General features: G+C 41.9%; 1 protein-coding gene across 4 annotated transcripts in view; it reads right to left on the bottom strand.

Moving 5' to 3' along the window:
- TLN2 (talin 2) overlaps positions 1–26,337 on the bottom strand; it is a 301,840-nt gene that overhangs the window by 36,790 nt on the left and 238,713 nt on the right. For 3 of the 4 annotated variants that reach the window (XM_067534801.1, XM_067534802.1, XM_067534803.1), the window contains 7 exons: positions 20,586–20,687; positions 18,259–18,378; positions 15,232–15,378; positions 13,517–13,683; positions 10,652–10,835; positions 8,335–8,460; positions 5,870–5,986 (listed from right to left, as the gene is read on the bottom strand). In XM_067534801.1, coding sequence (XP_067390902.1) covers positions 5,870–5,986; positions 8,335–8,460; positions 10,652–10,835; positions 13,517–13,683; positions 15,232–15,378; positions 18,259–18,378; positions 20,586–20,687 — 963 coding nt within the window. The remainder of the gene's footprint in view (positions 1–5,869; positions 5,987–8,334; positions 8,461–10,651; positions 10,836–13,516; positions 13,684–15,231; positions 15,379–18,258; positions 18,379–20,585; positions 20,688–26,337) is intronic. The other variant, XM_067534804.1, reaches the window with a different exon arrangement.

The following is a 26,337-nucleotide window of genomic DNA, read 5'->3' on the forward strand; positions in this document are numbered from 1 at the left end:
GCAGCATTACCTATTCCTTATTAGGGTTTTCTAGGGTGCCCATCGCTGCAGTCTCTAAATACCTGCAGAAATATTAGGAAGGGTCGCTCCCATTTCTCTAGATCATCATCATTTGGCTTTCACCCCCCAAGTGTGGGGGAGAAACTGAGGAACAAACCCTTGCCAAGTGTTACAAACACATCTCTTAATGCTACTCAAATTCAACTTGTATCAAGTTAGTTAAAACAGTGTATGCATATATAAAATATTCCCACATGGGGCAAAATCTTGGGTGAACTTTCTCCATTGCCTTCACTGGAGTCATGATTTAATCTTATTTTTAATAAATATCTAAACACTGCTAATACTGCCCCAAGCAACCAACCAAAAATTTTTAAAAAAAAAATCAAGCTATAGCTATAATAATGCCTTAGAAGTATTCAAAAGTGATCAGTACACGATATCTGCTTGAAAGAGGATAGGAACTGACATGATAAAGCACAATTCCTTGATTGACTAAGTATCTGGAAAGTTTTAGATTGCAGAGTTTATCTAAAGGATTTTGATGGTTCATTTACTGTGACATAGCTTATCTGAAGATTTAATTAAAAAAATAAATTCTGTAATGATTCTTCCCTTTTCAGTATCTGTATTATTCACACAAAAATAAGAAAGCTAGTTAAATGGAAATTAAAAGGAATTTAGTTAAAGAAAATTAAAAGTCACAAGAGTGAAATGCCTGCAAGCTACATGGAAACTTTTTAAAAACACCATAAGAGAGGCCCAAATTAATTGTATACCCCAAATTAAAAAACACAGTAATTGGACCAAAAAAGTGCCATCAGGGTTAAACAGCAGAATAAAAGAAGTGGTTAGAGGCAAAAAGGCATCCTTTAAAAATTGGAAGTCAAATCCTACCGAGGAAAATAGAAAGGAGCATAAAATCTGGCAAGTCAAGTGTAAAAGTACAATTAGGCAGGCCAAAAAAGAACTCGAAGAGCAACTAGCAAAAGACACAAAAACTAATAGCAATTTTTTTTTAAGTACATCAGAAGCAGGAAGCCAGCCAAACAATAAGTCGGAGCAGTCAAGGAAGACAAGGCCATTGCAGAGAAGCTAAATTAATTCTTTGCATTGGTCTTCACTGCAGAGGATGTGAGGATTCTGTCTAGGTGACAAATCTGAGGTACTGTCCCAGACTGATGGGTCAGTAGAGGAGATTTTGGAACAAATTGATAAATTAATCAGTAATAAGTCACCAGGACCAGATGGTATTCATCCAAGATTTTTGAAGGAACTCAAACATGAAACTGCAGAACTACAACTGTGATATATAACCTATCACCTAAATCAGTTTATGTACCAGAGGACAAGAGGCTAGCTAATATGATGTCAATTCTTCAAAAAGATTCCAGAAGTGATCGTGGCAAATACAGCCCAGTAAGCCTAACTTCAGTATCAGGCAAATTGGTTGAAACTATAGTAAAGAACAGAATTATGACACACAAAAATTAACACAATTTGTTGGGGAAGAGTCAACATGGCTTTTGTAAATGGAAATCATGCCTCACCAATCTATTAGAGTTCTTTGTGTGTGTGTGTGAGACAGAGAGAGAGAGAGAGAGAGAGAGAGAGACAGAGAACAAACATATGGACAAGGGTGATCCAGAGGATATAGTATAGTTGGACTTTCAGAAAGCTTTTGACAAGGTCCCTCATCAAAGACTCTTAAGGAAAGTATGCAGCCAGGGGGTAAGAGGAAAGATTCTCTCATAGACAATTAACTGGTTAAAAGACAAGAAACAAAGGGTAGGAATAAATGATCAGTTTTCAGAAAGGAAAACTGTAAATAGTGGTGTCCCTCAGGGATCTGTACAAGGACCAGTGCTGTTCATAAATGATCTGGAAAAAGGAATAAACAGTGAGGTGGCAAAATTTGCAGACGATACACAATTACTCAAAATAGCTTAGTCCAAAGCAGACTGTGAAGAGTTACAAAGGGATCTCACAAAACTGGGCGACTGGGCAACAAAATGGCAGATGAAATTCAATGTTGATAAATGCAAAGTAATACACACTGGAAAACATAATCCCAACTGTAACATACAAAATGATGGGGTATAAATTAGCTGTTTCCACTCAAGAAAGATCTTCGAGTCACTGTGGATAGTTCTCTGAAAACATCTACTCAATGTGCAATGGCTGTCAAAAAAAGCCAACAGAATATCAGGAATCATTAGGAAAGGGATAGATAAGAAGACAGAAAATAGAACATAAATCCATGGTACGTTCACACCTAGAATACTGTGCACAGTTCTGGTCCCCCCATCTCAAAAATGTAATATTAGAACTGGAAAAGGTACAGAGAAGGGCAACAAAAATGTTTAGGTGTATGGAACATATGAGGAGAGATTATAAGACTGGAAATTTTTTGTTGGAAAAGAGATGACAGACTGGCGAGGGGGAGGGGATATGATAGAGGTCTATGAAATCACGAGTGATTAGAGAAGTGTTATTTACCCCTTCACATAACACAAGAAGCTAGGTCACCAATGGAATAATAGGCAGCAGGCTTAAAACAAACCAAAGGAAGTACTAGTTCACACGATGCACAGTCAATCTGTGGAACTCATTGCCAAAGGATGTCATCAAGGCCAAAACTCTCCTAATGAGGTTCAAAAAAGAATTAGATAAGTTCTTGAAGGATGGGTCCATCAATGTCTATTAGCCAAGATGATCAGGGATGCAATCCCATGCTCTGGATGTCCTAAGCATCTAACTGACAAAAGCTGGCAGCGGGTGACAAGGGATGAATCACTCGATAATTTCTCTGTTCTGTTTCATTCCCTCTAAAGCATCTGGCATTGACCCCTGTTGGAAGACAGGATACTGGGCTAGATGAACCATGGGTCTGACCCAATATGGTTAATCTAATGTTCTGTGAAAAACAAACCAGAACAGACAGCCTTTAGGGACGGCAAGGAGAATGTTCAAGATGACAAGGTTGTGTCAATATAGCTACAGAACACTAAGTCCACAAGCGACATAACCAAGTATTCTCTAGTACAGTCTCTCTCCATACGTGCTGTGGTTATTTTACTAAGCAAGGTAGGATATTTTAGCCTCCCCAAACATACAAAGATATTAATTTACATCACTGACCAGTGGTTTACAAAAGGAGCATCTGAAAGTAGCAGCTGGAGGGTCATAAAACTGTACTGTGAAGGGGGGAGGAAATAACTCTTGGTTTAAGATGTAATTTTGTGCAGCATGAAATTTCTGCACAGATGAAATACCAGTTATCAGGTTATTTATCCTGGTAATATGGCTTTATGAAAAAAAGGAAAAAACGGAGACGAGTTTCAAACTGCAAGTGTCAAAAGTGCTGCTTTGACACTGGAAAAACATTTACCCACCAGAGTCAATGAAAGGTGATCATTTGATTCAGAAAATAATATTTCAAGTGAAAGTTCTTCGAGTGTTGGTTCCTATGTGGATTCCAGATACGGGTGCAAATGTGCATCACGCACTGCAGCAAGAACTGTTTGTAGCAGTGTTTGTCGATTCACGTACATGTCATGCTTTGGCCATGTGGTGCATCCAAGGTCTTATGAAGCTGCGTGGGTCGATGCCTCTCCAGTTCCCTCTTACTGCCGCATGACCAGAGTTGGAACCCTCTTCCTCTCTTCATATTGATAGACTTTTAGGATTCTTGAATATAGTTTTACAACATTTTTAACACTGTCACCCCCCATGCAACAACAGGAGACCCATCACAACACAATCTCGAGAGGAAGCAAACACCCTCCTCTGGAAGGGTGCAATAGAACGCATTCCATGTGAATATCATGGCTGTGGATTTTACTCCCCCTATTTCCTCATACTGAAGAAAGGGGGGCAGTATTTTCTCCATTTTAGACCTCTGGGCTCTAAACCAATTCGTCCGCAAGTTCCCATTCCACATGGTTACACTTCCCCAGATTCTCCTCTGTCTTCCCCCGGAGTCTGGTCCGCAGCTCTCAATATGAAAGATGCCTATATTCTTTTTGCCATACATTCCAACCATCGCAAATTTCTTTGCTTCACCGTAGGTCACTCACACTATCAGTTCAGAGTTCTTCCATTCAAAATAGCCACCGCTCCACATGTCTTCACGAAAGTCTTTGAGGAAGTGGCAGCCTATATGAAATGTCTCGGCCACTCATTGTTCCCATATTTAGACAACTGGCTCCTAGTTGCATCAGGACGGGAACACCTCCTGACCACCATCCGTACCCTAGGAAACCTCCTTGCAAGGCTAGGGATCTGCGTCAACAGGACAAGTCGACTCTCATACTTATCCACGAACTCACTTTCATAGGAGCTCGGTTGAACTCCCTTGTAGCATGGGCCTTTCTGCCAATGGATAGTCCCCGCTGCACACGTCTCCGATAGTGCCTCTCCCTCCAGGGCCATACGATGGCCTACACCCCGCATGCATGCTTGCACATGCAATGTCTTCAACTGTGGCTGTGTACCATCTACAACCCACAAATGGAGTACCTCTACAAACTGGCACTTCTGCACCATCTCGATTTTAATTTTCCTTGCCTGATGGTGCGACCCGACCAAGGTCATGGCCAACACCCCATCCAACCCTTACACACTCAGTACCACCCTCACAACTGATGCTTCACTTGTAGGATGGGGCACTCATCTGGATAGCCACACTGCCCAAGGACTACGGCCCCGTACATCAACATCCTGGAACTACGTGCAGTCTGCCTCACATGTTCCTACCCTTCCTTTGATCCCATCATGTGCAATTCCTCTCAGATAACATGACAGCTGTCATCTACATAAATAAACAGGGTGAAGTTCAGTCTACAACTGCCTACGCAGAAGCCATTCATCTGTGGAACTGGTGCCTCAGGCATGACGTAACACTCCATGTGATCCATCTTCCAGGCACCAACAATACCCTTGGGGATGTTCTCAGTGGCTCCTTCCACAACAACCACGAGTGGGAGCGCCATGACCCCACTCTCCAATCTGTCTTTCGCCAGTGGGACACACTGTGCTGGGACCTCTTTGCGACTCCTGCGCCAACAGCAAACTCCTCCTTTTTTGCTCCGGAGTGCTCTCGGACAAGGCTCTCAGGGGCATGCACTTCTCCTCCCTCGGTCAACCAACCTCTGGTACGCCTTCCCACCCATACCATTCCTTCCACAGATCAGCCGCAAAATACAATGAGATCGTGCAGATCTCATCCTCATCTGGCCATGCCAGTATTGGTTCACCGACCTCCTTCATCTCTTGGTTTATCTGCCGATTCGCCTTCCCCCTCTCCCGAATCTCCTCATGCAGTAATGCAGCCGGCTCCAACACCCCAACCCAGAACCTCTTCACCTCATGGTCTTGTATTTGGACGGGGCTCACGAGCAGACAACGTGCTCAACACCAGTACGCGACATCCGTTTGGATGGCAGGCGTCCATCTACTAGAGCATGTTATCAGGCGAAGTGGAAATGCTTCATGGCGTGGTGGCCCATCCCTGTCATCCCCTGAACCCAGTCCTATCCCCTCTATCCTCAACTACTTTTCTTCACCTTTGACAGTCAGGCCTTGCCCACTCCTCCATCCAGGTCCACCTCACAGGACTCCGTGCCTTCCTCCCGCCAACTGATGTTTTTTCTGTTTTTAGCCACCCTCTCTCTCAACCGGTTTCTTCTGTGGTCTCCTCAACAAATTTCCGTTGGTCCGTGTGTTTAGAGCAGTGAGTAGGGGCCATGCTGCATCTAACTCACAACAGAGCAGCCAAAACATCCCTTGAGGCACCTCCAGTGAAGCCTGATTTGATTTTAAGAGTGTATTTCAGAAAGCTGCCATGTGCAGTTATTCTGTTCTTTACCGTGAGTTCCTGTTTGATGCATTCAATTGTGGCCTCGAGAGCTCTTGTGCCTCGAGTAGCTTCATCTTCTACCGCTTTAACAGTTTTCAGAAGTGATGTGACGTTGGTTACCATCACCTGAAAAAGAGAGAGGCAGGGATGAAAATACATCATTCCTTTCTCCCACATTTAGGAGACTCCCCCCCACCACATACATGATTCAAAGAACATCAAGATGTGAAGCCATTATTAATCCAATAGGCTTTATATCCAGTATGAATTATACAGCTGTGAGTGAACTCTATAGACAGGCTTTTATTTCTGAATGATCCCTGTTGAAGTTAGATTGATACACCAGTTTTACTGAATAGTGGTGCTTCCCTAAACATGAGTGCATGGTGTCACAAGTCGCCCTTTTCCTTGGCACATACCTTTTTCAACACCAATGTCTCTGGGTTGCAACTACAGCCCTTTTACCTTTCTAAGCTTCCTCTCAGGACACCTGCCTGTGAGTATCAGGTGAACCTGGCTGCTTTCTGTAATTATTTTGAGGAACCTGAAGATCTCTTCAAAACTGACCGATTGACTATGCCTCTGACTTCTGGGTTTGAAAAACCTCTAAATGTCACTTAACCAAAGTAAATAGAACAAAAAATCACAACAGCATTCAGTACCCTTCTATTCTGTATTCCCAGAGGGAAAGTGGCAGTGCCTCCCTTCCTGATCCCAGTCTAGCTCCCAACCCTCCTGGGATCCCGTTTCCTCTTTCCTCAGAACCCAAGTGATCATCCGTCAGATTCAAACCCCCTGAAATTCCAAACGGGCAGTCTGGATGGAACTCCCCTGCAGGAGTGTAAGCCTCTGTGCCTCCGGGCCCCCCCTCAGCATGTCTTTATACAAAAGCATACTCCATCGTACAATTTTGCTTAACAGCATTTATAGCTGATGTTACAGGATAACACAATATCAAGTTAATAGTGTCAGTCGAATTTTCTACAGAAAGATGAAAAGTCAACAGGTTCTAATAAATTAGTGCACTCTCCTTTCTCTCCATTACAGCACACACTCACAACAACAACCTCAAAGTTTTCAGAGACCAGGCACATTCTTATTAATTAGTGAAATGCCCCTATTACATTCTCTTGGCACAGTTCATAAAACCACAATTAAACACACAGCTGCCATCATCAACTGAAAAGAAGTCAACCAGTTCCCAGGAAATCAACCGAAATCTTGATCTATCTACTTCCCCCTCAGGCAAAAGGCTGAGTCAATACTGTAGCTAGCCTTGCATTATGCCTGATGGTCAAACACTGGTTTCGACACACATACACAGACTACGCAAGTTCCAAAGTTAAGGGCTGCGTCCAGTGCATATCCTCCCTCCAACCTGTAGATGTACAAATGCTCTCATGACAGCACCGAAGGGCATCTCAGGTCTCAGGATGAAATACAAGGAGGAAGGTCAGCTTTCAGATAAACAGGACTCAAACCACAGTGAACTCTGTGAACCAGCTAAGCAAGCAGACACTGTCCTGTAGTAGCTGAACTTTGCATGGTCTTCGATAAGTGCCCCTCACAGAGTGCTTTGCAGTGATCCAATCTGAGCCACCGATCACTGCAGATCCACATATGAAAATCTCCTTCCCAAGCAAATGTGTAAAAGTCAATCACCTGGAAACAGATTCAATACTGCCCAAATTTCAGCGTCTCAAGGCACTTTACAAACACTAAACCCCAGAGCCTTGCGAAGCAAGTTTCACAAACATCTCAGATGCGGGAAAACGGAAGCACAAAGAGGTGACAACAAAACAGTGGCAGAGCCTGTCCAAATCCTGTGCTCTGACCAACGTTTGCCTGGGAGAATGCGATCAGAAAGTACGCTGCATCGCATAGAAAGTCTGTTGTAGATCTCCAGACCACGTTCTAAAAGCTGAAAGGTCGAAGTAAGCATCTTAACAGCTGGATGCTTATACTGTGGCCTTCTCGTTACTTGTTCACCACCCTTGCTCTAGGACTCAAGCACACATTTTTATAGGGTAAACTTTTAGTCTCATGACCTGAATATACCAGGGACTCCCTCCCTCCCGAGAGAGAAAGACACACACACATACTCTTGCAGGGGGACAGAGGGGCCCGGCAGGAGGAATACGACTCTTTCACTAGCTGTTGTGTGGTGACTTAGAAAACTGGTGTTCTGTTTATGGGCACTGATGTGAACGATACTACCCAGCTTTCCATCAGTCACAAACAGTCCAGTTTAAGTTAGTGGGGCACAGATGAAACAGAAGGAAAATTATAAGAGATTGAAGTGAACCAGAATTCACGGCCACCTGTCTTTAGAATTCTAGCAACAAAGTGATGCTAGCGATTTCTTTAAATAAACATCAAAGCCAACAGCAAGGGAACGTGTACAACTTCCATAACAGAAGCTGAGATAACCTTGCCAAGACTTCTCTTAAAAGGAGAGACACTGCACTACCTACCTTTGCAGCACCTTTCAGTTGGTACATGGATGGGTCATCTGCTGGTTTGCTAGCAGCTCCTTTTGTAGCACCAATGAGATCAGAAAGGGCCTTAGCAACATCTTTAATAGCATTGATCAGTACAACCTACAAGGATGAGAAATTCGGATGCGAGGTTAGCGTAACAACGTCTCACCTCAGCCCACAGACGGAAGATCGGGCAGGCTGTACACTGAAGGAATCTGGTAAACACAGGGCAAATATTGGTAAACAGTGTGAAGAGGGAAAAAGACACTGTATGCACAAATCGTAAAAAACGGCATGTAGTTTCCTGCAAAAGATATAGCTGGGTTTATCTGTATGGTATTTTATATAATGTTCAAAATCCGATTCAGCTACTGTCTCCAGTAATTAAATGGTTCTCTCAGGTAGGATTTCTTTCCCAGAGTGTCCCAAGGAGGGGCTTATTCTCCCCAGCGTTCTGTTCAACATGGGAGTAGAATGAGAGTAGTTAAATTGGATACAAACTTACACCTTGATCCTACCTTGGAGAATGACCCCATTTACTGTGACGTCAGCTACTATTCTGACAGACATAAGCAGTTCAAACATACTTGGTATGCCCTAGACGTAAGGGAGACACTCCATTTCAGGGAAAAGGAAGTTTTATATAGCCTGGAGCCCCCAAGAAACTAAATGATGAATGACTTGCCTGAGGTCAGAGTCAGCAGCAGTCAAATCCAAGTAAATTGCCTCCCAAAACAAGTACAGGGAAGAAAAAAAAGAAGTCTATTATGCCCCTCCCCATGATCACATTCATTATTTCCAGGTAACAGCAGAATAACTCTCCCCCCCCAAATTCCTTTCCCCAGCTTTTTCTTATCTGCTGGTGGTCAGCTACTTCACCCTTTTGCTTTGCTTTAGTGACGACAGCACAATTATGCCCTTTTTCAAAGTGATAACTTGCACGGAAACTGGGACAGCTTAGTAAAAAATGGACAGGAAATAAAAGTTTAACACTGCCTCAGTTCAGCTTGTTCGCAGTTTATTACAATCTATGGGCAAGTGAGAATCTTGCTTTTTTTGCTTCCTCAAACTTTGATAACTCAGAACGTCTTCGATTAGCAACGAGGAAAAGACAAGACCTTGACACCTAATGTAAATTGATACAGCTCTGACGTCTCTATCTGGCCATGTTACACTGCACTACACCTCACCATCATGTTAGGCTTTTAGCAGCCGCAGTAAAATGAGCTTTTATTTATATGGAAAAGTTACATTTTGCATCTTGGTACCTTGTGCTGCAGCTATTGAAAATGTCTGTGCTTCCGACTCACACTATACTTACAACTATAATTTGACCTCCTTTCTCCAGCCCCACTATGGCATATCACACCACAAACACAAGTGGCACAAATAAACAATTGCTTGTGCTTGCGTTTTTTATGGGCAAACCTATATTGTCAGCCTTTACATGAAGATAAAGCCAGAAAGTGTAATAAATACTTGAAATTCCCCAGTGTTGCTAATTTGAAATATGAAATGATAAAAAAAATTGCTCCTGAAGCAAACATTTTTAGTTTCAGAAATATTCCCTCCCAGAGGAATGCTCTGGAAGTTGACACTGGAGCAAAGATCATATGTGAGGTCAAACAGGAGAGTGAGATACACATTTTTCCAATGTCTCAAACAAACCATCGGACATTTTCAAATTAATTTACCAAAACAGACATATCTACAGTGCATGTATATACCAGTCAACATTTCACCAGGATTCAAACAATAGATTAAATATTTAATTGAATTTACTTTGAAGAATTAAATGACTTAAAAGACAGGAAAATAATTCAGATGTATCTGAAGTTCTAGCAGACTGTTCGCAATGTACAAACAACAACAGGTGTTTAGCTTGGTCTTAAGCTCAATGAAAAGCTTTCTAGCAGTGAAAGCTATTAAACTATGGAATAGTCTCCCTAGGGAAGCCCCATGATGAGCCATTTAAAAACAAGGCATTGGAAAATATTCTTGCAAAAAATATTCCAGCATTGGTGGGGGAGGGACTAGACACCCTTCCCAGGTCTTGTCCATTTTTGCAGAATTATTTTTTAATAGATGCTTGATTCAACAGTACATCATTCAAGAGAGGCAGCACACAGTTTGTGGTATTTGTGGGTAAAGTTTTCATAGGTGTTTAAGTGACTTGGAAGCCAAAGTTCCACTAAAAGTAACATTAAAATAATGACACTGTCCCTCCAGAGTTCTCATTTCAATGATATTCTCCACGGCTTTTAACAATATAAACATTGGTCTATTTTTTTGCTCCCGCAGCCCCTCTTACCTGTGTTTCAGGGTCATCTGATCCCAGGCTGGCTGCTCCCAATTTTACCACCTCTGCCAATTGTGTGATGGTGGCAGCCGATGACTGAGCTGCTTGGGCTAGTTTATCCTGACTTGAGGCAGCACCAGACACGAGCAATTTTGTATCTTCAACCAAAGCTTTTGCTGTTTTCAGGATATTTTCCCTGGGGAAAAAAGGGGAAGCAGGGGAGGGGAAAGAGAGAGAAGAGGAAAAAATGGCAATTCAACGTTGTCCTGACTAACAGAGAAAGCGCTACGTAGACAAAGGGCTCTATGTAGGTCCACATACCAATATCTACTAGTGACAAGCCCAGCTACAATGCCAAAGCCAGGTTGCAATTCTTACTTTGAACAGATGCATTACGTTTCAGGTTGTCAACACGCCAGACTCAGGGTGACTCAATGAAATGACTTCCTCTTGAAAGGAAATGAGATATGGGACTAGAGAGAGGGAGGGAGCACTGGATCCCAATGTGGAGAGATTAAGCCAAACCATGCTGTGAGGAAACTACCAGTTGTCAAACATCCACCTTCATCAGGATGTTTTATGGAAAAGAAAATAATGATTTGTGGGGGAGGACAGGAAAGGGAGAAGCTGCAGAAAACATGACTGATTCATATCTTTTTTTCACATACAGTCCTTAGGCAGACAAATCTAAAGCATTTCACACACACACATACTCTCTCTCTCTCTCTCTCTGGGGAAAAAACAGACCATACAGTCAACTATCTTGAGTACTGAACTTCAGAAAAAAGGTTAAAAAACAAATGTGAAGGGGTAAGAGCTGCCAGACCCACAGCCTTTACACTTTACTGAACATAAAAAGAGTCAGCTTAGAAATAAACAAGACATGTACAAAACCCAGCATCTGGAATTCTCAGGATTGATAGATATAGTGCAGGCAAAATCCTGTCACTTTCTATTTAAACTAGACTTTAAAAATGTGATGTTAGCACATTAGCCAACACATGGTAACATGTTAAAAATCTGGTTTAGACATGGCACACTACAATGAGCAACTGGTTGTGTTAAAGCCCTGTCTCTCTTCTAGGATTTAACTTGACTGGTTTAACATATATTCAAGGCAAACACATACTCATACCACACCTTTAAACCCTGGTTTAAACAAGGCCTGAGGTAAGATAACTCATGAGAATATACTAGTTGGAATGTACATTTATTTTTTATAGAAAGCAGGCAAACCTCAATTATGTTGAAAGTGCCCGGTATTAAATCCATAGATTGAGAGTTTAGAAAAATCTGTTCTTACATAGCAGCTGTTTCAGGAATACTGTCTTACACCAATTACTCATTTAGGTAGAAGTTAAATCAAAATGATTACCCAGCTTTACTGAAAAAGATCAATTGCTGCACTTCCCCTAAGAAATAAACATTATAAAAAACAGACACAATGCAAAAAGCAGGTAATAGTTTTTGCATTCAAAGAGATAAGATACAGCAGTTTGTTTTTTATTTTAAAGAAAGTTTTAATAAGAACTGAATTATGTTTTGTATATTGCATTGCAAAACAGTAAGTTTTTATCTCCCTGAAACTTGTTTGAGCTCTTTGCTTATCTGTCTCCTTCCCAAACAAGATTGTTATTTTTAAACAGCAAAAATAAGTTTTGTGGTACAATATTAAGATGTACTGTAAAGAGGAGAAACTGTTCAGCAAGCAAACTACACCAACGCCAAACTGTTGCTTTGTTCCCCCCACCCCAACCGTGTTTATACATATATATGCAAATAAGCTTTGCATATTCCATTTAAGCGCCCGCATAAAGGATTTCCCTCCCCTTAGCAAATGGTCTGAAAGGACATACATAATTTCTAGACATCCCTTCAAAGAAGTGACAGGTTAGATAACAAAATAAGGAACATGGAATGAAATTACTGCTAATCATCACTGCTCAGCCATTTTGGCTTTTTTGGCATTCCAATCTTGCATTTCAATGGTCAGCTCTTTGAAGCAGGACCTTGTCTTCACAGTTGTCTACAAAGCATTTAACAAACTTCTTATCTGATGATAAAAATGAACCCTCACTCTTACTGTGTAGAACTGCAACAAACCCTCATCCTTACTGCGTAGGGCTGCATTGCACTTTTCATACTCCCAAAGCAACTGGCAAAGTACTGACTTAAATGCTGGTAGGATAGGCCAATTGCACTGTTAAGTTCAGTCTTGACCATTAGAATCAGATTTCAATATGAGGGGAATAATGGCCGAGATGCTGCAAATCTCTCATTCTAGTCCAGATGTTATCAGAAGGAAACCTGTCATCATCTCACCAAATGATAGCATGACTGACACTCCAGCACCCCATCCATTAATAACATCCAACATCAGCAGTGGGCAAGTGCATTTAATAACCAACAAAAAGAAAGCTATGTAATTAAAAACAAGCCTTGCAAAACATCGGAAAAGAATCTCTTGTCAAATTCATGGCCAGTTAATTTTTCGTGCTAGGATAACAGGGTAATGTAATCGGTAAGAATGAAATACAGGAATGGATTTATTCAAAAACTTGGATACAACTTTGAGGTTTTCTTTTGAAATAGTTGGCAAATTATCTAGCTGTTACTTAAAATTGCCTGCTCCCACATAAATGAGCAAAACGAAATTTGCTTTTACTATACAGGCTACTCTCTCTAGCTTTTGAAGCACTGACTCCACCCTTTCCTATTTCTCTCTCACTCCACTCCTCATCTGGCTTCATTATTAGGGGTTTGAAATGGCAGGAAAACTGCATCTCCACTCCCTCTCATTTGCCATTAGCAGGGCATTTATCCATTGCCCCCCCTGTTATAGCCAGCCCTCTCCACCAGCTTTTTGGTATCACTGACCTGTGATCTGCAAATGATTCATTGTTCTCAGCATTAAGGGTTCCAGCTGTAGCAAACATGATAGTTGTGTCCAGATCTGCAATTATCCCCGACACAGCACTAGCTGCAGTGATACAAGCCTGAGTACCTTTGTTTCCAGCTTGAAGGGCAGACAGAACTAAGGAAACCTGGAAACAGGAAAATAAAAGAGGGTCACATTAAAATAAAGCATAATTAATTGATTTCTGAGTTAAACTAACTTCTGTGATGAGAATCAACAGGTGCAATTCATTTTGTGATCTCATTTCACAAACTACGATAAACCTCTCCCTTTCTCTTCCCCTGATTGCTCTCTCTGCACATTAGCAAGTTTGATTAGTTTTTCCAGAGAAGGAAGCATGCTATTGGCATTTGTCTTTCACAGTAGGAAAGGCTGTCTCCTGATCAAGCACGATACGCAATAAATAAGCAGATCATGGAGACCTTAACTACATCTGTTCTGAATAGAAAGATGACACACTGCAATCAACAGTGTAAGCACCCATCTTCCATAATATCTAAAATGAAGGGAAAAACTTCCTCCAGTTACAATAAATAAGAATTCCAATTATCCTACAGAACTCTGCTAAGTCAATAAAGGAGCTTGCTGCATTTATTTCAGTGTCACAAATACTTTTCAGCAATCTATGGTGATGCCCAGTAATGGGATCACAAGGAAGAATGAAGCTCTTTGCATCTCAACTTTGTCACACAGCCTGTTTAAAAGACAGATCTCTGCTGTTCCACACTATACAGCTCTTCCCTCTCTTCTGCTTAAGTGACATACTGCTCTCCGCATTCTTGATTCAGAATGAAGAACCCAACTCAAAATGCGGGCGCTGGGTTGTCAGACTATGCCAAGAGGTTAAGAGGCTTAGTAGTTACTTCATTTAACAGCAGTACTATGGCCACCATCTCATAACAGTTAACTGCATCAAAATGATATTTTACATCAAACTATAGTGCGTCTTTCAAATATAGAACTGTAGTTTGTATCTTCCATTAATTATTCTTGCATGGCAACATGGCAGACACTGGGAACTTGGGCTCCCAAGAGTGGATGTGTAAATGCTGCAATAGCACATTTCCCCCCAAATCACTTGTTTAGAATATGTATATATCAGAACCCCTGAAATGAAGCTGCAGCTGGGAAGGAAAGCAACAGCCAGGTGGACAAGTGAGACACACTAACACCAGGCGAATGGAGGGGGAGGGCACAGACCTTGGCCAGTGGCAATAGGGCAAACCGCATCTCATGGGAAGTGTCACTGGTTCTTTAATATTAATGCACTTCTAACAGGACAAAAGTTTGCAAGGTTTCATTAAAGAGAGAGACCCACTGCAAGATACGCAGCGTTCACAATATATCTGCCTCAAAATGATGAAGTCTGAGAAAACCTCATAATAATTTAACTCCATCAATCTACTAAAGAAAAGTATAACACAATATACTAGTTGGAAGTTGAAACTAGACAAATTCAGACTAGAAATTAGGTGTACATTTTTAACTGTGAATGTAATTAACCACTGGAACAATTTAACCAAGGGTCATCACTGACAACTTGAAAATTAAGACTGGATGTTTTTCTACAAGATCTGCTCTAGGAATTATTTTGGGGGAAGTTCTATGACGTGTATTAGACAAGATGATCACAACGAACCCTTCTGAATCTATGAAACAACAAGGGACATCTCACCTTTTCAGTGACAGCACGGGCACATTCTATCAACTCCCTCTTGGTGTAGCTGTCAGTAGGGCAAATCTGTAGAGCTCCAGCTTTCTGTACTAGAAAGATACATCCATGACCAAGATCCTGTACCCGAGTCCTGATCTGGAATCCTATCTAGATAGGCAACAAAATTGTGGAGGAAGGGGAGAAAAGAGACAAAGTAGATGCTTAGAACGTTGAAGCTTTGTATAAATGGAAACGTAAAATGTGTACAATTTTTGTTGCAAATACTTTCCCACCAGTACAGTTTCTGAAAAGATCAGAAACAAGGGCCAGATTCTGACATTCCCCTATCCATACTAAGTAGCATCTTAATCCACAAGTGGTCCCCTTGACTTCAAAAGGACTACTCATGAAGGGGGAATACTATTCAACCTGAGCCCAGGGGATCAGAAGCTGGACAAAAGTCTTACGTGATTCGCACAGGCATTTACCTGTCTAACATACGCATTTCTAAAAGACAGTAGAAACGTCACAAAAATGCACGCAGCTGTACTGCAATATTTCATTGCCCGAGGTGTAAAGTAAAAAAGAAACTGCTTCTTCTCAGGGTGAGCAGACTTCAAGGCATCCAGGCGCCTCTTCCAGTCTGTTCAAACTAGGTTGAGGGGTATGTAACCGTAGTTCTGAGTGCTGTACCTCAATTTCATTCACAAATGAATGTAGCACAAGTTCTTGGCTATTCATTTATTTCTCCAGTGCTTAGCACACCCTTAGAAAATAGCCAAAACTATACATACCTCTAAATGCATCACTATCTCAGATTTATTATTAATCTTGAAATGGAGTCCAGCAGCATGGTCTCAGAAGCATGAGCCATGGCTAGTTTTAGTACTCCTACGTACATTTACATATCATTGTGTAAAAACCAGAGTCCTGTAGCACCTTAAAGACTAACACATTTCTGCGGCCATAAGCTTTCGGGGGCTGCAACCCACTTTGTCAGATATATGACATTGTTCTGCATCTGACGAAGTGGGTTGCAGCCCACAAAAGCTTATGCCCACAGAAATGGGTTAGTCTTTAAGGTGTTACAGGACTCTCGTTGTTTTTGCTATATACAGACTAACACGGCTACCCTCTGGAATATAAATGTGTGTGTGTTTTGGTTAATAAGTAAGTAGAAATTGAAGCAATTAGTTTCAATAATGAATTATTTCTACTTAAAGCTAAAGTTAATGTGCATTATTTTCATAAATGAATGTTCATTATGTCTAACAATACCCATGATGAATATAAGCCACTGCTTCTAACTTAGCTATTCAGCACCAAGAATATTTAAAAATTCAAGTGAACGGTCAGTGGGGAGGTGTAATAAATAAGTAAAAACTCTTTGAAAGTCTTTTGTCTAGATAATCTGATACTGTAACTGCCCAATGGAGCTAAGGCAAACAGAAAGAACACCTTTATTAGCACCAATAGCCTAAGAATTAACGGGGGGAAAAGCAGTCATCTTCATTGGTTCAAAGATTTTTAATCATGCCCTGAGTATCACACACATAATGGAGGAGGAGGAGAACAACTACTCCCTTCCTCCGATTATCTCTCTTATCTCCCCCGCAGTGCTATATGGTGAAATACTTTGAGGAGAAGACAAAAAGTATGTTTACGTGATTCATCAAATCATGAGACCTGGGGAAAAGATCGGTAGTGAATAATTAGAGAAATTTCTCCATTTTCTGTTTCTAGGTTGCCTGCAAGCAGCTGGAAACTTTCCAAGTTATTTTGGAGAACAGTTCTTGTCTGTAGAGTGTTGCAAGCAATTTGTTTCAAATATTTGATAATCAAAGTTGAGTTGCTGTTTATGCTTGATCGGATGTTTCTGTCCTCTGACTCGATGAGTAACTCCTATAATTTGGTTTGTGGTGTGAACACACACACTTAGAAATTAAAAGCTTACTTTCTTTGGCCTCTATTTGCTAATTGGTAAGATTCCTACTGAAAACTAGTGTCCAACAAATTTCACAGAAAGGGAGGAAAAAAGGGATAAGAACACTAAAAATGAACTTGTTTAAAAATGTAAATATTAATGGAGAATATTTTGCTGTATTCTGCAGCTTTTATTCACATACCCTTTGCATGAGCGATGCTGCAACAGAATGCATGTTACTGCATATATGTATATAGAGACACCGTATTGTGCAAGGCTGTGTCAGTACTGTAAATAAATATCATATGTTTTCCACAGGTGGTCATGTCACAGTAGTGAAAATGGTGCAAAATGGCTAGATCAGATAGCCCACATAAGATATAGGGACTGTAATGGCAAACATTGACTGACTTAAACTGCAACTGTGAGGAGAATGAAGATGGCACTTTTCCAACAGGATGGAATGTAAACATTTCCTATTAGTTCCCCCTTCCATTCTGAGAATATCAGAGCATTAAAGCTTTTATCTAGTTGTGTGTGCTGTATGCTCGAATCAACTCTTTTTAAAAGGTACTAAGAGAACTCTAAGACAGATAGGCTCAAACCTTAAATCTGGTGGAAGAGAGGAATCTCCAGATCTGAAAATGAACCTTTGGTTCTGATCCAAAACATGCAATGGGGCCTATAATGCCATGTTAGGGCCATGAGGAATCCTTCAGAAAATCCCGCACCCCATGTGTCTTACTACCCCATATTTCCAGCGTCAACAGGACAGAGACTGTGACTTCCTACACGCTGGACAAACAAATAGCTGACAAGACTGGACTACAGTAAACAGACTTCATCTGTCTGGGAGCTTATTTACTGTATTCATTTTAAATGATCTCAGAAATGTTTGAGAGAAAACACTCCCATTACCAGACCATTGTAACCCTACTTTCTACTTGACTGTGGAAGAGAAGACTTACTTGGGGATAACTGCAGCTGCATTATAACAATTAGGGAACTACTGTCTTTGGCTATCTTACTTTGTCCCCATTTTGCCCCCTATATTAAACGGCAAGAAAATACTCAATGTTGACACCACTGTGCATTCAGAGTTTAGAGGTCTAAAAAATGCAGACCTCCTCTGGTTCAGCTGTAGCTGCTGCCATTCGGCCCTGGAGAGCCAAATGCCCATAGTCATTGGTCATTTGTGATGCAAGTCCTCCCAACTCCTCTGGGTTAGTAACCGACTTAGTCATCTGAAAAAAGAAAACAAGCAATAAAACAATGACAGGCATAAGAATAGCTTGTTAATACTCCAAACTGCCTAGAAGCACACAAGTATGTTTTTGCAGCACCGGTAACAGAGTACCTGCTGGTGTCTTAGCAATTCAGTTTCCAGCTAGAATTCTATGAGCAAAAAAGTCAAGCAAACATGCTTTATTAGAACCACAGTAAGTAGGCATCCACAGAACATAAAGTAAATGAGGAGCAGTTAGAAATGGAAATTCACTCCTCAGCATAGTAGACTACTGCAGAAGTACTCAATATCCTGAGCTTAGTAGGTGAACTTAGGGAGGGGCGGAGAAGGGGACGAGTGCTTCATACTGCACAACAGCTGCCCCTTCCTTTGGCACTGATGGGCTAAGCAACCCACTCTTTTTCAGACCTTCTCAGCTCTACTGATGGTCGTCATGACAGGGAGTGGAAGGATCTTAAATGGATCCTAAGACTAACACAGAATGTGCAGGACCTCTTATGGGGCAAGGAAGAAATTATTGGAAATGTACAAATTGAAGAGTTTCTGCTTTGGGAGCATGTCAGTACAAAAAGCGAAACTTTCCCTGGAATATCTGCCAGCTACATGAAGGTGACATTGTTCCATTGATGCTGGCAAAAACAGGTCAAAGTAGTGACACTCCAGCCTTTGGATAAAAGCATAAACTGGCTGAAGACAAATTCTTAATGAGCACAGAGAAGAGCTAACTAATATCTGTTGAAATGAGAACTCACCACCTGGGAAGATTCCCTCCTTTTTTTTTTTCTTCCCCAAAACCAAAAGTTTGGGTTTTTTTGCACAGCAATGTATGGTTTTTTTTTTTTTTTGGTAGCATACTATAATATAACCCTTATTTTTGATAAAGCTGCAGTGTTCTATACTAATGGATCATTACAGTTTATTATATTAACCATTATTCTGAATCACTAGAACCAAGAAAGGACGCTCCCCTTCATTTTATGCCCAATTGAATGACATCAGCAGGAATTCTATGTGAAAAAACAAGAATTTGACCTTTGCTGACTTTGTGAATTTAACAATTATCTTGCAAGGTCTGATCTTCATTAAGGGATAAAGTAAAAGAATAAATAAATACCACACTCCAAAGGGCTAATGTAAGTCAACAAGAAACTTATGATAGAGCAATATTCCAATGATTTGAAGGGTTGATTAAAGCTCCTTTAACACCTACCTTCATTTGTTTCCTATAAAAAGAAAGCCTCATGAGAAGTACTTGACATCACATTCCACTAATATATAACATCTCATGCAAAAGAACCACTGTTAACCCAGACTTCCAAATTTGATGGCTTTTCCCATTACATTAGGTGGAATATAGCCACTCAACTTTTAAATAGTAAAACTAGCTAGGCAAGTCTATTTAAAAACAGCTGTGGAGTTTTAACAGACTGCTTCGTGATCAAATTAATGAAATGAATTGGTTGGTCTTAGTTCAGCCTCTAGTGGACTGAAGTCCTCCACTATAAAATGTTCTGGCACAGTCAAACCATTGTTTCAAGACAGGCTCAAGTAACAGGCCAGTTCAAGTATTATTCTTTCGATGAGGATATAAATCATATTGATGTCTACAACAATCTAAATCAGTTAAGGCTGAAACAGAGAAAATTGTCTCCAGATTAATAATGACATGGCGGATAGAGTTTTGTACTATGGCTATTCATAACTTCTCTCTAGCATAATTTTCTTTTTGCTTCCATTTATTTGTTCCTGAATGCTATATTTCCACTCCTTTTCCCCACCCTCTTCATCATGGTGGCATTTCTTTTGGTTACTGTCAAGTTCTAGCACGGGCCTCCTAAGGTGCTCCCTCCTGTTTTCATAGCTTGTTCTTTCGGGCAGCAAGGTTCAGAGAATAGCATATATTCTTTTCAAACCCACATTCTTTGAGTTAGCCAGAAAGAAATCCAACAGAATGACAGCACTCCTCTTCCGACAGCGAACTCCTGAGCATCATGCAATCCCAGTTCCAATGAAGAAGTCCAGGAAACGGTGTCAATACCTTTATTTTGTCTACCCAGAAAACAGATCAATTGGAAGTCAATGTCACAAAGACGAAGCTCCAGTCGGAACTGGTTCAGATGAACACTGTACAGCATTTTGATTTCTTACACATACTTGGCAGTTGTTACCTAGCTATTGTATAGAACACTTGCCAGTTTTTCTTACCATTTCCTGTGCTGTTAAAGCAATAGCTTTAGAATATTTCACTACAGTGGTTTGATAATCAACAAATGTTCCCTTTGGATCTGGAGGTGTGCCCTCATCCAGCTGTGGAGAGAGATGAAAGGAATGACAGGCATGCAGGACACAGATATTACTAAACTGTTCAGTTTTATACTACAATTCCACAACATACACTTAAGTAGAAAATGAACGAAGATATATAGCAAAGCTTCATAGTTTACATCAGTAGTTTCATGTGATTTGTATAGAATGTGTAGTTTAGTGTCCACATATTCAATAACAATACCTGACTTTCTTCACAAGTTCTCTCCATTTTTCATTTCCCGACCCACCACCCATTAGAGGTAAAAATGAATGTACAATGCTCACAAGACAGAAATTTCACCCAAATAGTCTACATAACATTCCTTTAGGCCATCCCATAAAACTTTCCATTCTGCATATGACTCAGCCAGCAAAATGCCAAAGAGACTAAGTAAAGCTTAAACATGAAACTCAGTATAAATAAGTTTAAATTTTGTTTGGTTAGCAAGATATACCCAAAATATGTACTTGCTTAATGGGTTAAACTTCCCCCACCTTCCTTTTGACACTAGCATACTCGCAGCTAGCTAGTTATATTTTTCTCAGACAGATGCTGATTATCTTGGGTAAAGACTCTTCAGACGTGGCTTCTTCCACTGTGTTCTTTAAGTTCATCTAATTTTTCCCCCCATGAAATAAAACCAGACTAACTTGTTTTAGAAGACAACATGACAGAAAATATTGTCCAAGATTTATAGGACTACTGTATGCATTTGTGCCACAAAAGATAGTTCTCAGAGAAGAAAAAAAGGATTACAGTTTTGAGTCACTCCCCTTCAAGGGAAGACACTGGTTAACCCATCCTTCTCATGTCTCTTTCCAGAAAACCCCACATCTTTGGTTGATATCTAACAGCATTAAACTAATTATTATTTTGTGTAAAAACTGGCAAATTCCCCTACTTATGGATATGCAACCAGAGTGTCATTTAAGAAAAACTGGACCAGAGTGGGGGGAATGTTTTAGCATATAGAACATGATATGTGATTATATTATACCCTGCACAGTTGTGTGTGTGTGAGTGAGCATGTAAGAAATGAAAAACATAATGGAGCATATAGACCTATGAAAAGCCTGGGGATGAAGTCAGGGGGTGATAACTGCCCATCTTTCCCCACAGCAAGCGGCCACCCATATATTAATTAGGTTTTGTATTCTCTCTGACCTTCATGTACTTCATTCAAGTGTAAGCTTCAGTTCCTTTAGGTTGGTGCAAAATGAACAACTGCATGAGGAATCTGAATGAAGTGTTAATCATGGATAGACTCCCTATGGAATTTTTTCCTAATCTCAAAACTCTGAAATGGTACAGTTTTGTACCAACAACGCTCATCACATTCAACCTGACCTCAGAACCAAATCCTAGCTGTGAATAGTCTTCCAAGAAAAGAAAAACATGTTAAGTGGGGTGGGGGGGGTGGGGGGGGGTTGGGGAACTTTCGTAAGAGAAGACTTGATACAAACCCTTGAATATTTATAGTTCATAGAAAGGAAATTCTTAGCACAGAGATAAAAACGATCTAAGCAAAAATGGAAAGTTACAGGCTGCTAACTTCATTTAAAGCAGATGCAGTCTAAAATGACTCTCTTCTATGCTATTAGATCAAGCATCAGGAGAACTAGAAAGAAAAAAATCACTTGATGCCTTCATTTGCAATGGACAGCCCAGCGCTGTATTTCCAGTCAGCTGAAGCACTGGGATACCAGGCCATCAGCCAGTACACAGAGATATCTGAAAACAGTTATTTCTTCTTTTCAGCATCATTTCTTTTTTCAATGAATATCAGAAATGTTCCTATCACCTATTATTTCCAGAACTGTTATGTATATTGTTCTTTATCGAATAAGACAAACCAAATCCTGGTCTATGACTGCTGTCAGAAGGTAGAGTGACTTAGTGAAGGAAAAAGCCTATGTTGTAATATTAAAGTGATACTACTCCAGTGCTCATTTAACAAGGCAGTTTAAACCAGTTGTAATACTAAATCATTGAAACTTTTATTTTTTGATTATTTTCTTAAATACTGGCATACCACTCAATGGAATAATTCTCCAAAATAACCCCACCCCACCGGTGCCCACAAAGGCAACATGTTTATTGAAAGTGCAAGTTCCACCATGTGTGTCAGCACTATTTTGCAATTAATACTAGTCGTCTCCTAGTCTTATGGTTTAATATGGTAGGGTTTGTTTTAATTGTTGGACCTACAAAATTACTCTAAGCTCAATTGTAAAAAAAAGCATCTGAAAGTTTGTAAGATATTACAATAACCATGAAAAACTGGTCACGTTGTTTACAATACTGAATGTTTTTAAACAGGTGCAAGAGAATGAAAAGAACGGTTACTTACCTTGTAACTGTTGTTCTTTGAGATGTGTTGCTCACATCCATTCCCAATTTAGGTGTGTGTGCTCACCACATGCGTCGGTGCCAGAAAACATTTCCCCCAATGGTACCCGTAGACTCCGACTCTAGTGCCTCCTGCAGCGGCGCGCACATGCGCCCGTCGGCTCCCCCGCCCTCTCAGTTCCTTCTTGCTGGAACTCTGACTGAGGGGAAAGAGGGTGTGTGTGGAATGGACATGAGCAACACATCTCGAAGAACAACCGTTACAAGGTAAGTAACCGTTCTCTCTTCTTCGAGCGCTTGCTCATATCCATTTCTGATTTAGGTGACTCACCAACAGTGTCTCCAGTGGTGGGCAGGAGTTCATGGACGTGACACTTGAAGCACCGCTCTACTGAAGCCCACGTTGTCCCGAGCTTGCTGTGTTAAGGCCTAGTGGGATGCGAAGGTATATTCTGATGACCAGGTAGCTGCCCTGCACATGTCCTGGATGGGGACATGAGCTTGAAAGGCTGCAGACGAGGTCTGTGCTCTTGTGTCTTGAGTTGTTAAGGGCCCCGGAGGCATGACTCCAGCCTGCTCATAACAGGCTCGGATGCAGGCCATGATCCACTTCGAGATACGCTGCGAGGAAACCCACAGTCCCTTCATCCAGTCCGCAACAGCCACAAAGAATTGCATTGAGCAGCAAAACGGTTTGGTTCTGTCGATGTAAAACGCCAGGGCCCGTCTCACATCGAGTGAGTGCAGGTGTCTCTCTTCACTGGAGCTGTGAGGTTTGGGACAAAAGACAGGTAAGAAAATGTCCTGATTCAGGTGAAAATGAGAGACTATCTTAGGCAAGAAGGCCGGGTGCAGGCATAGCTGGACCCTGTCCTTATAAAACACCATCAGGGTGGTTCTGATTGTAATGTCCTCATCTCCGAAACTCATCTGGCAGACGCAATAGCCACCAGGAAGGTGACCTTCCAGGACAGGTATATAAGTGAGCACAAGGTCATGGGTTCAAAAGGTGGCCTGGTGAGTCTGGAAAGGACCAAGTTCAAGTCCTGCTGAGGAAAAGGCTCCCTTATTGATGGGAAAAGTCTCTCTAATCCCTTAAGGAATCTGACTGTCATTTTGTGCGAAAAGTCTTCTCTACCTTCCACCAAAGGGTGGAAAGCAGATATGGCCGCTATATGGACCTTGATGGATGAGAAGGCCAATCCCTCTTGTTTCAAATGGAGCAGATACTCCAGAATTGTTGGGCTCAATGCCTCTGTGGGGGACATGCCACATTTGGTCGCCCAGCAGGTGAAGCACTTTCACTTAGCCCTATAGGTTGATCTGGTTGATGGCTTCCTGCTTTCCAAGAGCACGCGCTGAACTTGGGTTGAGCAGGCCTGCTCCTCCTGACTCAGTCATGGAGCATCCATGCCGTCAGATGTAGGGAGGTCAATTCTAGGTGGTGCAGGAAACCTTGATCTTGAGACAAGAGGTCTGGTTGCAGCGGCAGGGTCCAATGCCTGGGTTCCGCCCAGCTCTAAAAGCATCCCGAACCAATGTTGTCGGGGCTACGCTGGTGCTACAAGGATGACTTGTGACTTTCAGGAGGACTTTGTGGATTAGAGGTACTGGCGGGAAGGTGTGCAAGAGGCTCCCCAACAAGGAGAGAAGAAAGGCGTCTATGACAGAGTCTGCACTGAGTCCCTGACAGGAGCAGAAGCGATGGCACTTTCTGTTGGCCCTGATGACAAAGAGGTCCACTTGGGGATTACTCCACCTTTGGAATATGCGGGTCGCTACCTCCAGATGGAGGGACCACTTGTGGCGAGAACAGAAGGACCTGCTGAAATGGTCCGCCAAAAAGTTGTTGACTTCCGGGAGATGAACTGCTATTGGGTGAATGTTGTGGGTAATGCAAAGGTCCCAGAAACTTACGGCCTCCTTGCACAGTGCCGGGGATCACCCCCCTTCCCCGACTGTTGATGTAGTACATGGAGGCCATATTGTACGTGAGTATCACACCACTCTGTTGGTAAGATGTGGCAGGAAGACCATACAGGCTAGACAAATTGCCCTGAGCTCCTTGATATTGATGTGCAGCCGCAGTTCCCGAGATCCACATGCCCTGGGTCTTTAGGGAACCCAAGTGAGCTCCCCATCCCAGGTCCGAGGCATTGAAAAATCAGTATTACCGATGGCTGGGGCACTTCGAAGGGCATTCCTGAGAGCACCTGTCGCAGATCCATTCCCCACACCAGGGAGGTAAGTACTTCCAGAGGAACCCTAAGTATCCTGTTTAGGTGCTGCCTGACTGGAGAATACACCGACGCCAACCACATCTGGAGGGGTATGAGGTGCAGTCTGGCACGGGGAACCACATAGGTGCAGGCCACCATGTGGCCCAGGAGGCTGAAGCAGGCCCTTACTCTTGTGAGAGGGCAAAATGCGGGTTATAATATCTGACATTGCCAGATGTCATTCTTGAAAGAATGTTCTAGCTTTGGACCATCCAGCAATGCCCCAATGAACTCTATCCTCTGCAAAGGGACTAATATCAATTTTTGCTCATTTATTGGGAGACCTAGTGCCTGGCAAACATTTCGGGTCGTCGTGATGTTGGCCTGAACCTGAGACCTTGACCTGCCCCTGATGAGCTAATTGTGCAGGTAAGGGAACACCTGCACACACCTCACTCGGTGGTATGCCACCACTACTGACATGCACTTGGTGAATACGCTTGGTGAAGTTGAAAGGCCAAAGGGGAGCACCGCAAATTGGTAATGGTGGTCTCCTACCATAAACTGTAGAAATCTCCTGTGGCCAGGAAAGATTGCAATGTGAAAGTAAGCATCCTTTAAATCAAGAGCAATGTACCAGTCGCCCGAATCCAGTGAGAGAATGATGGCAGCTAGGGAAACCATATGGAACTTTATCTTTCTGAGGAATTTGTTGAGGTGCTTTAAGTCCAGGATAGGCCTCAGTCCTCTCTTTGGAATCAAGAAATAACGGGAGAAAAAACCTCGACCTGTAGGTCTCGGGGAACCTCTTCCATTGCCCCCACCTGCAAAAGTGCTTGCACATCATGCTGGAGACGTTGCTCGTGAGAGGGGTCCCTGAAGAGGGATGGGGAGGGAGGGTGGGAAGGTGGGAGTGAGGCAAATTGGAGGGTATAACCAATGGCCACCATGCTGAGCACTCATCAGTCCGAAGTTATGGCGGCCCAGGCCAGGAGAAGCAGGCTAGGCAAGAAGAAAATAAAAGGGATCTGGATCAACAGTCAGAACTGGGAGGTCGCTCTCGAGCGCACCTTCAAAAGGC

This window comes from Emydura macquarii, unplaced genomic scaffold (assembly GCF_026122565.2).
Source record: "Emydura macquarii macquarii isolate MOO-44397 ecotype Brisbane River unplaced genomic scaffold, CSIRO-AGI_Emac_v2 contig_3451, whole genome shotgun sequence".
Classification (NCBI taxonomy): Eukaryota; Metazoa; Chordata; order Testudines; family Chelidae; genus Emydura; species Emydura macquarii.